The 14,858-nt window shown below is 36.5% G+C and overlaps 1 protein-coding gene across 2 annotated transcripts; it reads right to left on the reverse strand.

Moving 5' to 3' along the window:
- Nucleotides 1-8,439: 8,439 nt before the first annotated feature.
- LOC149560110 (uncharacterized protein C24B11.05-like) lies at nucleotides 8,440-13,922 on the reverse strand. 2 transcript variants are annotated; one of them, XM_089824514.1, is made up of 11 exons: nucleotides 13,810-13,922; nucleotides 13,508-13,567; nucleotides 11,724-11,788; nucleotides 11,542-11,607; nucleotides 11,316-11,413; nucleotides 9,822-9,859; nucleotides 9,643-9,730; nucleotides 9,461-9,533; nucleotides 9,132-9,364; nucleotides 8,974-9,039; nucleotides 8,440-8,839 (listed from the first exon to the last, which is right to left on the reverse strand). In XM_089824514.1, the coding sequence occupies exons 3-11, from the start codon at nucleotides 11,779-11,781 to the stop codon at nucleotides 8,690-8,692; spliced, it is 870 nt and encodes a 289-aa protein (XP_089680640.1). In that variant the 5' UTR covers nucleotides 11,782-11,788; nucleotides 13,508-13,567; nucleotides 13,810-13,922; the 3' UTR covers nucleotides 8,440-8,689. The 2 variants fall into 2 exon arrangements, with proteins under 2 accessions (XP_089680640.1, XP_089680638.1); XM_089824512.1 differs by having other exon boundaries at nucleotides 9,132-9,533.
- Between the last annotated feature and the right edge of the window lie 936 nt (nucleotides 13,923-14,858).

The raw sequence follows: 14,858 nt of genomic DNA on the forward strand, positions 1-14,858 counted from the left end.
AGGTAAGGAGAACTTAGTATGCAAATTAAAGGAAAAATTATATGGCTTGAAGAAAGCACCTCAGCAATGGTATCTAAAATTTGACAGTTTTATGCATAAGCATGGATACAACAGGTGTCATTCAAATCATTGTGTTTGTTTTAAGAGGTTGGATGATGATAATTACATTATTTTATGTTTATATGTTGATGATATGCATGTAGATGGGTCTAACATGGATCATATTAAGGGGCTAAAATGCCAGTTAGCACATGCATTTGCTATGAAGGATTTGGGGGCAGCAAAAAAAATTCTTGGTGTGAAGATTTGCAGAGATAGGAAGAATAGAAAATTGACACTATCTCAAGCTGATTATGTTGAGGTGTTGCAACATTTCTCCATGGAGAATGCTAATGTTGTCAGCCCACTCATTTGAAGTTGACTAAGGAGATGTGCCCCAAGAGACAAGAAGAGGAGGATAAGATATCCAAGGTACCCTATGCTTCAGCTGTAGGAAGCTTGATGTATGCTATGGTATGTATCAGGCTAGATATTGCACATGCAGTGGGAGTTGTTAGCAGGTATATGAGTCATCTAAGAATTGAGCATTGGAATGCAGTCAAATGGATTGTCAGATATTTGAGAGGAACATCGAATGAGTGTTTACACTTTGGGGGCTCTACTACTAATTTACAAGGCTATGTTGACTCAGATTTGGCAAGGGATATTGATACCAGATAGAGTACTATAAGTTATGTCTTCACTATTGGTGGGGCAGTTGTAAGCTGGGTTTCTAGGTTATAGAAGGTTAATGCATTGTCCACTACAGAGGCACAGTATGTTGCTGCTACAGAGGCAACCAAGGAGATGATATGGCTTTAGTTCTTCTTGGAAGAATTGGGACACCCTCAGAGGGATAATTATTTGTTTATAGATAGTCAAAGTGTCATTCAACTTGCAAAGAATTCAACTCTGCATTCAAAGACCAAATACATAAAGTTGTAGTACCATTTCATTTGGTCAGTTTTGGAGGATGGATAGTTAAAGCTGGACAAGATACATACAGATGAAAATCCAGTAGATATGTTTACCAAGCTAGTAACAAGAGAGAAGTTTAACTCCTCTTTAGCTTCAGTTGGTCTTCTAGACTGAACATGATTAAAAGAACAATAGAGTCTAGGGTGATTTGATCCAATGGGAGTCTCATGGAGTAGCGACATAGCTATAGGATTAGTCTCCAAGTGGGAGAATTTTGTTTAGTGTGGAGTTTGATCAATCCCCAAGTGAGAGATTGTTAGTTTGTGGTGATTGATCAGGAAAGTACTGTACATACTTCATAAATTCTTTGGGGCTCGGGGCATCACCTCGAAAAAATAATTTGGGCCCTATTTTATTGGGATTTTGGGTCAACATGTAATTATTTAATTATAACCCTAAAGCAGTTTAATACTGTATAAAAGGGCTTAGGGTTAGGGATTGTTTTAGTGTGGTGATGTGAAAATTGGTTCTTGTGGCAGTATTGAGCTATAAGGGATTACATATTGTAATCAAGTTTTAATCACTAGATCGTAAAAATATTGAACTTATTGTTTGGTGGATGTAGCCCAAGGATTGGGTGAACCACATTAAATCTTGGTGTCTTGTGTTCTTTTATGTGTGATCTATTATTTTTCGATATTGGTTATATTTGCATGTAACTGTTATTTCTATCTGTGGTTTAATCCTAACCGAAACATGACCTCCCTTTTCAACCTGATGGTGTGGTCCCCATAGGTGACATGTACTTAGTTGAAGAAGTTGGTTGTAAAGAAGGCTCCTTTTCCTTGTTACTCCTCTTTGGAGTCTTCTAATGTCAAGGAAGATCTTTAGAAGGAGTCTCTGTGCTCTGTTGGGCTAAGGATCCAGCCTCTGTATCTAGGAGATTTTGTTGACTTTCTTCTGATATTTGGCCCTCTCCAAATACTTCATCAACATGAAGCTGTTGGTATTCTCCCTCCTCTGTTTCTTGATTGTCTGGTTCTATTTGAATTTCCAGAGGAGTTGTAGCTACTGACCCTTTATCCAAAATGGTGGCCATATCTTGTGGTTGTAGTGCAATACCTAGAGGTCCTTGAGGTAGAGGAGGCAGTTGATTCCAATCCTCTCCTAATGGCTCGCTCGTGGGAGTATCTCTTATTTTCTTACCCACCATCTCAGTGATCACTAGCATAAAATCAAAGTCTGAGAGGTCAAAGACATCGGTTCCTTCACTCTCCATCTCTGCTATCCACTTTTGTTGTTCATCCTTTGAAGTTTCTAGTTGGATAGGCTCTCTTGGAGCAGATGGAGGTGTCTAATTAGAGTTTCTTCTCCTCTCTTCCTTTGCGGCTTTGGCTAAGTAGGTTCTCTAGCTCAAGGGGACAAATTCTATATGTTCCCCTTCTTCCTCATCCTTTTCTTCAGGGATGGTCTCTGGAACCTATGGGGAGGGAGTACTTTTCTTTTTTAATCTTCTCCTCCAAACACCCACCATAGTCACTTTTGATCTTTCTCTCTTTGGTATTGAGGGGGAGGTTTCTTCCTCTGAAGTTCTTAGCATTGGAACTCCTTGTTCCTCTAGAACTTCCTCCTCTTGCTGCTCTAGTCATGATTGCTCTGGAGGTTTCTCTTGCTCAACTTGAGGCTGGTTAGTTGGCTTTGGCCCTTGTTGAGCTGGTGCTAGTTGGGCCTCAACTACTTATTTCCTTGCCCTAGGGGTTTCCCTTTTCCTCTTTTTTCCCTTATCTTCCTTGAAATAGTCAACCTCCTAATCATGTTGATGCACCTTTTCTAGCCTCATTGGTGATTTAGTGGGGTAGGTTGGTATGGTAACCTTAGCATCTTTACCTTTTTGAGGCTTGGACGTAGCTTTTAGAGGGGTGGCCTGGGGAATTGGATCCATTTGAAATGGCTTCCAGGTCCATTCCCTTGTCAGCTCGACCACATGTCTAGCTTGATGATCTATGTCATCATTCTCTTTGCGCCCTATTTCTAGGTTCATAATGGGTCTGTCATAGATTTTGTCCCTATTATACAAAGGATCCATTACCTTTGGGGCATCCTTTTCTATAGCCTTTAGGGGAATCTTCATTTCAGAGCATTATCTACTAGATATAGACTCATCCTACAACAATCCCTTATGCAGACATCATAGTCATCTATTGTGTTCATCCAATAATCTTCGAGGGCTTCTACATGGACAAATTGTTTCCCTAGAAGACACTAGACCATCCCAATCTTGTCAAAATATGGGCAAGGAGAATTATATTCTTCCAAGGGATACTAATCCCATTCTAATTCAAAGGTAGCAATATCTTGTTTTTGCTTTACCTTAAATGCCCCAATTGTGATTGGCCAAACCCAGGTCTTCTTGTGTTGTGTCCTCACTTTGTCATATGCAAAAGTGAGCTGGCGAGTTATTTCCAAAGGTATCAACCTATCTGAAGGGTACCTTGGAAGCTTTTTGAGGGAACATGAGAGTACTAGCTACTCAGAGATATGTGAATGTCTTGAACTAAATGTACTAGGATCCTACTTCAGTTTCTCTTGCTACTGCCTCTACTAAAATTCTTTTAGCATAATCTCCTTCTATAAACTTGATGACGACAAAAATGAATCCATCATTGAATACCCTATATTCCACACTTTGTAGTGGGAGCTTCTTCTTCATGAGTTGTGGGTGAACCGCATAGGGCCAAGCATTTGCATCTTGCATGCTCTCCTTCCTGTATAATCGTGGGTAGTTAGTGGTTATGGATGCTAAGAGGTACACCATGTCTGATGTCATGTAGAAACGAGGGTCTGTCTTGACCGTGATTAATTGTTCATCCAAGTTGTCACTTAGGATAGTGGCCTAATCAATAGGCATCTTTGCAGTCCTGATGGTCTCGATGAAGTGAACCAACCATGTTTGTAGGTGACTTGCTACAAGGAGGCCCATTACTTTGCTAAGGAGGACAATTGAGTATCAGATTTTGTCTTTCATATATCCTTGGTTCATATTCACCTTGCCTACTCTTTGACCCATAGGTATCTTGTCAATAAAAAATGATGTTTGCACCAGTTCTTTTGCCTCTTTCTCATTCTCTCTGTACCACCTTTTTGATCTATCATAAGATATCTGAAGGTACTAGTCCACCTTGGAGAGGTTGAATACTTTCTCAATGTTTCGTAGTCGAAGGTCTAGGACTCTCTCTCCTATGAAACTCTTTAGGACCTTCTCTTCCATCACATAGTGTTCTACTAGTGTCATCATCAATTTAGAAGATTGAACTGATGTAGGATGTGATGCAGTGTTTACCAACCCACTTCAGATCAAAGTTGATATCATTGGCAACCTTTCCTTCGGTTTGTTGCAAATTGTCAGAAAGACATTCTAGTCAATGTGACCTAGCTCTGTGTCTCGGATCTCTACGTGTCCATCTTGGAATCTAGATTTCTTGGGTGCTCCTTGGTATTTGAATGCAATTGGTTTGGGTGCCATTTTCTCAACCATGGAAGACGATGATGATGTCATTTTATTTGCACAAAAGAAGCAAAAATTAGTTATCTTATGTTAAAAGACCCAAAAGAGGAATCTACGAGACTTAGAAAGCTCAAAAAATGGGTCAACCTCAGCCAAAACTAGTGAAATTGAAGAAATTCTTGCCCCCCCCCCCCCCCTTACAGGTGCACTAGTGTGCTTATTTAGCCTTGGAAATGGCTTATTGCCTAGTTGTGTAGTGTGCGCAATTGCACATTTGCATTATTCTTTGATGGGGGGGCTTGTCCTTTGCTTAAGTTTTGTTTTGCATCAGAGGTGTGCACATACACACCTCTTGGAATGGGTGTGTCTTGTACCTTGGAGCTGAGTGTGTGGGGAGGGTGTGGAGCAACAGAGTAGCAGAGAGCTTGGAGGTGCAAAAGTGTGGTGCTCTCTAGAGTGCGGAGAGAAAATGGTAAGAGGGGAAGGGTTGGGGTCTATTTATAGAACTCAATGCAAATGTGCACCTCGATTAGGTGTGCATGTGAACACCTAACTTAGAGATGAACATCTCTGCCCTCTTAAAAATTGATTTTTTAGCCCGCTAATCTTGTTCGCCTATGGCCGACACTTCCCGGTCAAAGGGGAGGGTCTAAAATGATTGAGGCCTCAAACTAGATGCCTCATAGGGAATTTTGAAACTAGGGGAGTCCCCATTTTGTGACTCAAAATGATGCATGCATTGTGAGACCACAACAATTAGTTAAGTCTTCCATTGTGAACGTTTGATTATTTTATGCTTTAATTTAAATAAAAATAAAAATGTTAGTCTATGTTTAGCCTTATTTCCAAGGATCTCTGGGTGGGGTATTACAATTTCATTATGAATTTCATCTAATCAATTTTTGAAATTCATAAACCATTTATCATATAATAGAGAACAAAAGATTTCAATGCTTAAACTTTATAATGTCAAACAAAGAAACAATAAGATCATTTCCTCTTTTATTCAATGATGAATGAATTTACTAGTCACTTTTTCTAGCCCATACAAAAATGGAAAAAATAAAAATAAAAATTCATTAATATTTTCATCAAAAAAATTAATCCACAATTGACCTTCCATCCTTTATGTTTCAACATTTGATGAAATTATTGACAAAAGAGTTATTGAGATAAATGTTTGGTCAAATTTATAACAAAGATAAAGACAACACATTTTATAACAAACCACTTTTTTAGTCCAAGAATAGAATTATATACGAGGTGAAAATTTTCAAACTTCTCTACATTATACCAATAAACTGAATTAAACAAAATCAATGTTCAAGATGTCTATTTATAAAGTCACATTTCCACATCACAAGAACAACCAAAACCACCTAATAATCCAAAATACAAATTTACTTCCTTTGGGCAACTTATAAAAATATTATTTCACAAAATCATTAATATTAATATAATAACATAATAATGCTTTTTGATTGTGAAATATTTAAAAAGCAAATACATATGTCAAAACCATCACCATCAGAAGTCTTATTTATGTCATTACTACCAAGGGTTAGTTACAATTCAAGGGGCATCCTTGTCGTCTATAAAGTTGCCCAATGTGACTTCCCAATGGGTTTCAACAAGATATCCATCACTTATAAGGACATACTAGGCCATCTTTTATGAGCCCTTTCTAATATCAACCCCAGTCAATTTCAAGCTCTAATGGATCACTTTTCATTTTTGTATCATTTTGCTTTCACTTAAAATGTGTTGTCTTCTACTAATCAATTTCATACCTAAGTACTCCATGTAGAAGCTATTATTTGTAAGTGTGAATTTAAATGAATTATCATCAATGGTAGACTTAGACCTAGATATCTAGAAATACAAATTTTAAAAATAATTTAAGTATTTTGATGATAACATAGACCCTCATAGTTACCCGCAAGGATCTCTAGGAGCTCAAAGACAAAGATAGGTGCAATGTTGTGGAGGAGGGCTTCTCCCTATTCTCTAAGTTCACACTTAAGGTGACTGATGTGGCTGCCACTACTCTTCAGTTGTTGGATAATGTGTTGGAGGAGGACAGCTTGGGGAAGGAGGACTCAAAGCTTCTCTATGGCTTCCTTGCTAGAAAAGGAAAGAAAAAAGATGCCACTTAATGGCCTTTTGTTTTATGTTGTGTTTGGTACTATGCTGGTTTTCACTCTCCATCCTTTGGTGATGGTTTTATTTTTTTGGTTAAACTTAGTTCTGGGCTATAGGTGGTACAATGTGACGACCACATATATGCTTTCTCTTAAACTGTTAAACTCTGCTAGTCCTAAGGGTTTGATCCATAGTGGTGTGTTGTAAAACTTAGTATGCTAACAACATTAAAGATTTGAATTAAAATTCACACCTAGATATTAAGCAAAACTTTAAGATAAGACAAAGGGAACACCATGGAGGAAAGCAGACCAAAAATGGTAAGCTTCAAGTGGATATAAGATTTAAGCATGGAGGTGAATGAAGGATTCAATAATGGAGGTGTGGATGGATTTTAGCATGAAGATGGTATAACATGGTTGTGCTATAGTGGTCAATATGACATTATAAGTTTGCATTAGGAGATGATCTGGATTGTGAGAGGGAAGGACTTTATTTATAGGCCAAAAGGTGATGAGATGGAGGGCCAAGATGAGAGGGAAAGAGATTGGTGAGGGAGCACTAGGATGCTTTGAAAGGGAAACACATAGATTTTACTTTTTTGGAGCCAATTAGAGAGCGACACTTGTCACAAAGAGGATGAGTGTGAGGGGATGGGCAAAATGAATGGTCAAAGGGAGTTATGAGGGAGGAAGAGTGTGTAAGATACATTTATGGCATGGAAGAGTCTTTAATGCTCTTGGACAAGAATGATAGAGGATAAGGGAGACCATTGATTTTGGTTTGGGTTAGCAAGTCTTCATCCTCGCTTAAAGTTGTGCACATATTTAAGAGGGAGATTAGGCTTAGCTTAGAAAGGGGTTAGGAGGTAAGTGACTTAGCTTTGATGGGATGGATGGGTTAGTTGGCCAAATGAGGTTAGCATAAGTGAATGGGTTGGATTAGGAGCAAAGATAGGCTTTAGGGATGGTTTAGAGGTTTATGATGATTTATTAAATGATTTATTTAATAAAAAGGGGTTGAGAAATTAAATTAAATAGATTTTTGAGATTTATTTAATTTAATAGAGGAATAAAAATTTAATTGATAAATTGATATTAGGTTATAATTTAATTTTATCAATTTAGACTATAGTTAATTAGATAAATTAATTAACTAGAGAATGCCTGATTAATTAATTAAATGATAAATATTTAATCAATAATGTCTTAAAAGATGACTAAATAAGATTACCTAATGGTGTAATCAGATTTATTAGCAATCTAATCAATAAATTAGGATACTACAAAACTTTGGAAGGTCCTAACCAAAAAAAATACCATCACTTCCCTAGCCTGGATATTGACACTCTATCATTGCTATCGTCATCCTAAGTTGATCTACTTGGAATTATCATTGTCCCCCAATCCCGCTTCCTGTTTCTGTGGAAGTATTAAATAAGGATTACAATAATATCATATATAAAGACATCATAGATCAAAGTGCAGAACCAGTGCCTTCATTTAAATGATATGGGCGCGTACGTTGAAACCATAGCAATTAACTTACCTCAACATTGCGCTTTTATCAATCCGACGAGGAAAGATGGGCAGATTGGTCTTTTGAGGTTAACAAATTCAAATTGAATGTAAACTAAATACACAACAAACTCTCCAGATTTATTTCAATAAAATACTTCAATCAAATCTACAAATTGAATATTTATACAACATATTTAGGATCTGGCTTCTAGCATGAATTGGGTATCAATGAAGACCCAGATGTCCGATTTAAAACACGATAGAAATATACACAATAACTATCAATAACTATCATACAGATTTTGAACAGATGTATACAGATTTTGAATGTACTGATAATTAGATTGCAATGCTAATATTATAATTGCTAACAACATCCACAGTCTTTTCCAAACACATTTGGAAGCCATTACAAACAATTTAGTAAAATAGTGTTTTCAGGTAAGAGTTATATGCTGATAAAAACTCCTATGAGATTGCATGCTATAGTAATTTTCTTTGTCAAATATAAGGTGACATTAGCACAGCTGCGCAAGCGTTTCATTAGTGCTGTGCATAATTAGTTTTATGCAATGACTACAGTTTCTATGGAAATTGATTGGCTTGAAAGTTCAGATTTTTCTTGGTCTTCCCATATCTCAGGCAGTGCCTCCTTAATATTGTGGATGCTTCTAAGAGCAAAATCTGCTTCATCTGTCCGCACAGAACTGCCTACCTGTAGATTGGAATTGAATTTCAAACATCAAGCTTCAATATCAAAAACCATCTAGAGCTCTTCATAAAATCTCAAAATAATCTTAAATGCTCTTCCAACAAATAGTATCAATTAAAAAAGTGGTCTATGCTTACCAGTACAGTATGCAAACCTGCAGCTTTGGCAATTGCTATGTTACGCGTACTGTCATCAAAGAAGATCTGCAGGTAAAAGGTAAGATTAGATCCTTCTAACTCCACAAGCGAAAGCTTCCAACATGCCTTTCACAGGAAATTGATACAAAACCTCGTACCGTTCGTTTAGGATCTGCATTTGCCATTTTCAGCGCAAATTCCATTGCCTCCAACGAAGGCTTGCAAAGAATAAGACGAGATTTGAGGGCAGCAGTATTATCACCGTTTTCTGGGCAGGGATTGGTAGTTTCTGAAATATTATCATTAGCAAGTTCCCTAGAAGAGAGTTCGGGAGCTTCCAAGTCATTAGTGTTATAAAAGGTTGGATTGAGAGTTTCAAAGCATATGACACCTTCAAAACAATCTTCCAAGCCCAGCCTGCTCAAGGTTTTTGTAGCATGAACTCTGTCAGAGTTCGTGGGATTGAGAGTTTCAAAGCATATGACACCTTCAAAACAATCTTCCAAGCCCAGCCTGCTTAAGGTTTTTGTAGCATGAACTCTGTCAGAGTTCGTGAATATCTGCGAGAGAAACGCACCAGTGCATGTAAGCTATAAGAATGTCGAATCCTGCAGTGTAGAGGTTTATACTCTTCTAGACAAAATACAATTATTCAGGTGCAGAACCTACTATTTTCCGCTGAGGTGTACTCAGTAACAAACTCCTCAGCACTGGATCTGGTCTAAGGTTCTCATATGGCAAACTTCCATGCACAAAGCTGCACAGAACAGAAAATTATTTAAAACCCAATGGCGTGAATAAGAAAAATGATCCGAGTTCCAAATATATCAATTAACTTGTTACATCACCTGTGAAAATCATCATTATCAAATTCATAGCCCAATGCCTGCTCCCGACAACAAGAATAAGTATTAGTCACGGAAAGTGTTTGAGTGCATGTCACTTCTCAACTTATAAGTTCATTATCACTGCCAAATTTTTTGAACATTCAAAGCAGGCTATATTTTTAAATGAACATCCTTAGATATCAAATTGTACTTCTATTAGGCTATGCAAGAGCATATGATAGAAGTACGCCTTGTTCATAATAATCATATTACAAAGGAATTATTTACCTTACGAAGCTTATAAAATGTAATAGAAAGAAAGAACTGATGACTTGGTAGTCAACACCTTGGAGATTCATGACATGGCTTAACTGCCTCTCAAGTATCAGGGTAAATTTGACATTTGTATTGGTCATTGACAGTTTGAGCTTTTGGTGCAATGGAAAATGATTCCAACAATTTGTATCAGAGCCTTGGGTTGTGAGTTCAAGTCTCCCTTCAGTGGGTGTTGAAGGTTCAGTCAGTGTTGAGGGGGAGAATGTTGACTTGGTGATCACCCCTGCCTTGGAGATTCATGACATGGCTTAACCACCTCCCATAAATCGGATTAAATCTGACATTTGTATTAGGCATTGACAGTTCAAACTTCTTTAGTAGGGCAAATGATTCTAACAAAAACAAGCTCTCATTTCACCATTTAAGAGGAAAACTAAGAAACTGTTTGTAATAAAACAGCTAATGCAACAATAGCAAGCCATTACATTAGGTAAGGTGCAAGATATAATCTATAAAAGTAACTGGAAAAACTGTAGAAGGCCTAAAATCTATGTTGCGTGGGTACACCCACATCCCTGGGATGCATACCCACATACCCAAGTATTGGGTACTCAGTGGAGAGCATTATAGCTAAAGACCTTGATTAATAAGATCCCTGATTTTTGTTTTGGTTTTTTATGTGCGTATCAGCTTGTTGTTTATCAAGCTTAATTCAATAAGTAATCAGTTTGAAACTTTGATACGATACTGATTAACAGTAAACTCTATACTGTTCAAGTTGTAAGTTTATCATTTGCAATATGTCACTGTTAGATGATTTATGATCTTATTCATTTTTCAAGTCTATCTTCTCTGTTATGCATCTAAACATTTACCATATATTATTTTTACAAACATATAGCAAATTTTAAAACTGAAAAACAATACATTACATCTGCATACTTTGTCCTGGTCTTGTTTGAAAACCCATTGTCATGACTCATATTTTCTATAAATATTAAATTATATTAAAAATTTGATGTACCCAAGTACCCCCATTGCCTATTTTTAAAAAATAGTCATACCCGTACCCATACTCAAGTACTCTGTCAACCTTGCCTAATATAGCCAACATCATAAAACTATCTCTTTAGACTCTGCAATTCAGGCTGATGCTCAGAGGGCTGGCCTGAAGTGCTGAGAAATAACCGCGCTTAAGGCCCCAAGTATACATTTGTCAACAAAAGAAAATGGGAGTACCTTGAGACCGGCCATGGTAGTTCCATATCTCTTATAAAGATCATAGCACATCGTTGGAACTTCACTTTGATCGATCTTAAGCTTTTCACTCATGTAAACTGTTACAAAGAGGACAAATAAGGTCAAACGTTTAATCAAGGAAACCATAAAGCCCAAAGGGTCAACTGTTACAGTACAAACACACTCTTACTGTAACTAATAATATAACATATACTGTTATGTTTACCTTCAATATTTTTCCTGCAGGCTGCTTGAAGTCCCGAACTTAGAGGATACAAAGTGTCATCCAAATCTGGAACAAACATAAAAGGATTAAAGACATTTAGGACAAAACATAATTTTGCTCTTATAACTGGAAATCATATATGTCAATAAATGAGTATCACCCATGTATCTGTAAGTTCATACCAAACATAAGGCAATCGTACATAGGCAGCTTGGCTTCCATGGTCTCAACAACGTCCATCTTGTATCTGAAAGATGACAAACATGAACCACCAATTTAGGCTTGAAAATAGATACTAGATATCCTGTACAGAACTGTTTTACTAGGCCATTAGTTTACATAGATTCAGTTTCATGCCCCTGTGGCCCTGTTTGGAGGATGAATTTACCTAGCAACCATATTGGTTTGAGCATCCGCGTGTCCATCAAAAGTTAATCCTCAATTACTTGTTTAATTTAGTGCATTTTTACTTGCAATTGCTTGAATAAACATAAACACAGTAAAACATACAATGGTCAGACATCGTCTGCATGAATGTTACAATGTTAAGGGCAGAAATAATGCAAAGAACAAGACTGGGATAAGTATTTATTATTGAATGCTTGAATTTCCAAAAGTAGATGCCTGGGATTAAACATTATTTCCTGTTAGCAAATTCGGCAAAGGTTCTTTCCTGGGCCAGTGGAGTTGGTCATAGTATATTCACACTTCTCTTGATCAAATCTAGAGATCCAGACTAGGACCTTAGCCAAAAACAGGGAAGAAGCCTGGGTGAACTTGGGGTAAACCCTCTGGGACCCAAAAATAAATAAATTAATATTTTAATTAAAAAAGAAAAAGAATTATAAGAGACAATAAACATTAGCTATCAGCTTTCCCTAGTCTCAATTGAAGATTTACAGAGTACAAAAAATGAGAGTAACACTAGTGCTGTTTGAGGTAGTCACACTAGTGTTGCTTGTGGAAAATACTAAAACTTTTTAAATTCTTACATGATCACAGAAAAAATTCAATTGATCACATCTGTAAGTCTTTGCAGCTAAGAATTCGTGTTCCCAAAATCGCCAACAACATAGTTGAAAAATACCGAACAACACAGACATACCACATAAAGGCCTAAAATTTGAGGTCTCTGGCATCAGACTTGACTTGGGAGTTCTCAATTTCCAAGGAAACGTTCTCATTGAATAATCGAAAACATAGAGACAAACAATTGATCACAGCTGTATATTAGAACTAAGTGTTTCTGAATTTGACTGTCTGAGTCAATTCCAGTAACAATCCATTCTAGCATCATGGACAGTAAATTTCATGTCCGCAAATCTGTATATGTTTGGTTCCCAGATCATAACCCTTAAATAAACTAAAGCCTTGAAATGCCAACAAAAAGTGTGTAATACCACACATGGGAAGTCAAATTAGGTGTAAACATTAGATCTAACTCAATGAAAAAATCAACCACAAAAACAACAGAAATGTGCGATCCAACTCATTAAACTTTATACAAAATCTTGGTAGGCAGGAAACAAATTTTTTCTGTTTAATAACATCCATCTCCAATAAGTAATTCAAAAAAGACAAAAAATCACTCACAGATAAAAATAATTTCATTTGAGTTCTCATTCACAATTCCAAAATGCCCAAAAGCAAGATCTCAAAGGATCCTCCACATCATTTCTTATGCAAAAGAAAAATGTTAATTTGCAACCAAATAAAAATACTCCAGGCCATAATAACTTAAAACCATTAGATCCTAAACTAAATTTTCTGCCAAGAATCAAAAAATAAATTAAAAATTTCTGAAAAGCCTCAAATTCAAAAACTCTGATCCTATAAGTTAAATTTCTTCCCCGGAAACTAAATGATAAATAAAACCCTAAACAGCTTCAAGCTAAAACCTATGGAGCCTGAGTTAAATTCCTTTTGAATCAAAATGACAAAAAGGGCAAGCATTTTTCCAACGTACCAGATTTCAATTGAAACCTCTTCAACTCCTCTTGAAGCCCTACCAGTGGACGACCTAGCCCTGAACGAACCGCAATGAACAAGAAAGCGAGAAAACCAGAATGAAAATCTCAGTATAGTAATCAACAGAAGCACAATGAATGTTACAGTACTCTAATTTGTGTCTCTCTACATTTATAGATTGCACCCACAAGCCATTGTGAAAAATTGATCATGTGGGCATGTGGCAAAGCATGACACGCTTGCAATTCAGTTGATTCTGATTCAGAAGAAAAAAAGGAAAGAAGAAAAATGAATAAATACCGCTGTTAAGTCTCGTGGCAGGGGAAGAAGGAACCGGAATATTTGGGGGGAATGCGAATATGAGGCGTATTTACCAACATGGCAGAAGGCATTATGCGCAAACGCATGGAATCGATCCTCATAATGCTCCCCTTCCGACCTTTGAATTGCCCGCTCCGTGCAGCACTGTTCAATCGAGAACTTCAATAGTTTTATTTCATTATCAACACTTTACCTTTACTATCATTATTGTCAACAGTGTTCATTTGGTGGAATTTTCCGTTTTGGGCAGCCAAGAAACGGGAATTTTGCTACTGATATTCGTGCCATTTTCTTCATCGAAGATTCCGGCACTGTACCCTATTTGGTTGGTTTGATTTTTCTTTTCGGTAAAGGTGAGATGGCTAATTTTCAATGATCCAACCGCGCCTGCGCTTGGACAAAGAGAGATCAACGTTGAATCTGACCAATTTTTATAAGATTAGACATGATGGTGAGAAGCAACGAATTTGACGGTCGCACGTACATGTTATAATTTTTTTTAATGACGGTTTGGGAATTTTAATGTTTGATTGTTAATTTTGTGTATTGAAAATTCTGGTGATATGAAAATATTGTAAAATTAGAATATCAAACTTTTATTTGTAAGAAAATAATATAAAATTAGAAAATTAAGTATCCTATTGTAGGTGTAGGCTCACAAGTTACTGTAGATTTATTAATAAATTAAAGTATATATTGATAGTTTTATAAAAAATCAACAATCTATAGGTCTAATAAACTTTTAGTTTGTCATATATGATATAAAATTGGAAAAGCAACCTCAAACCTCAAGTTATAGGCCTAATGGTGAAGCCTCAAAATTATTGATTTTTGAATAAATTTGACCATCAAATGCATGTAGTAGAAGTGATATATAACTACTAGACACAATGGCTAAAACAATTGAATAATTTAAATATTAATTCAATCAAACCATAATCAATCTAAATAATGCTCAAATTTAAATCAAGTTCAACTACAACATTACATGCAACAAGTAGTGAAGAAGTAATTGAATAATATAAATG

The sequence above is a fragment of the Cupressus sempervirens genome, chromosome 4 (genome assembly GCF_028749045.1).
Source record: "Cupressus sempervirens isolate cs-2001-9-10 chromosome 4, ASM2874904v1, whole genome shotgun sequence".
In the NCBI taxonomy this organism is placed as follows: Eukaryota; Viridiplantae; Streptophyta; class Pinopsida; order Cupressales; family Cupressaceae; genus Cupressus; species Cupressus sempervirens.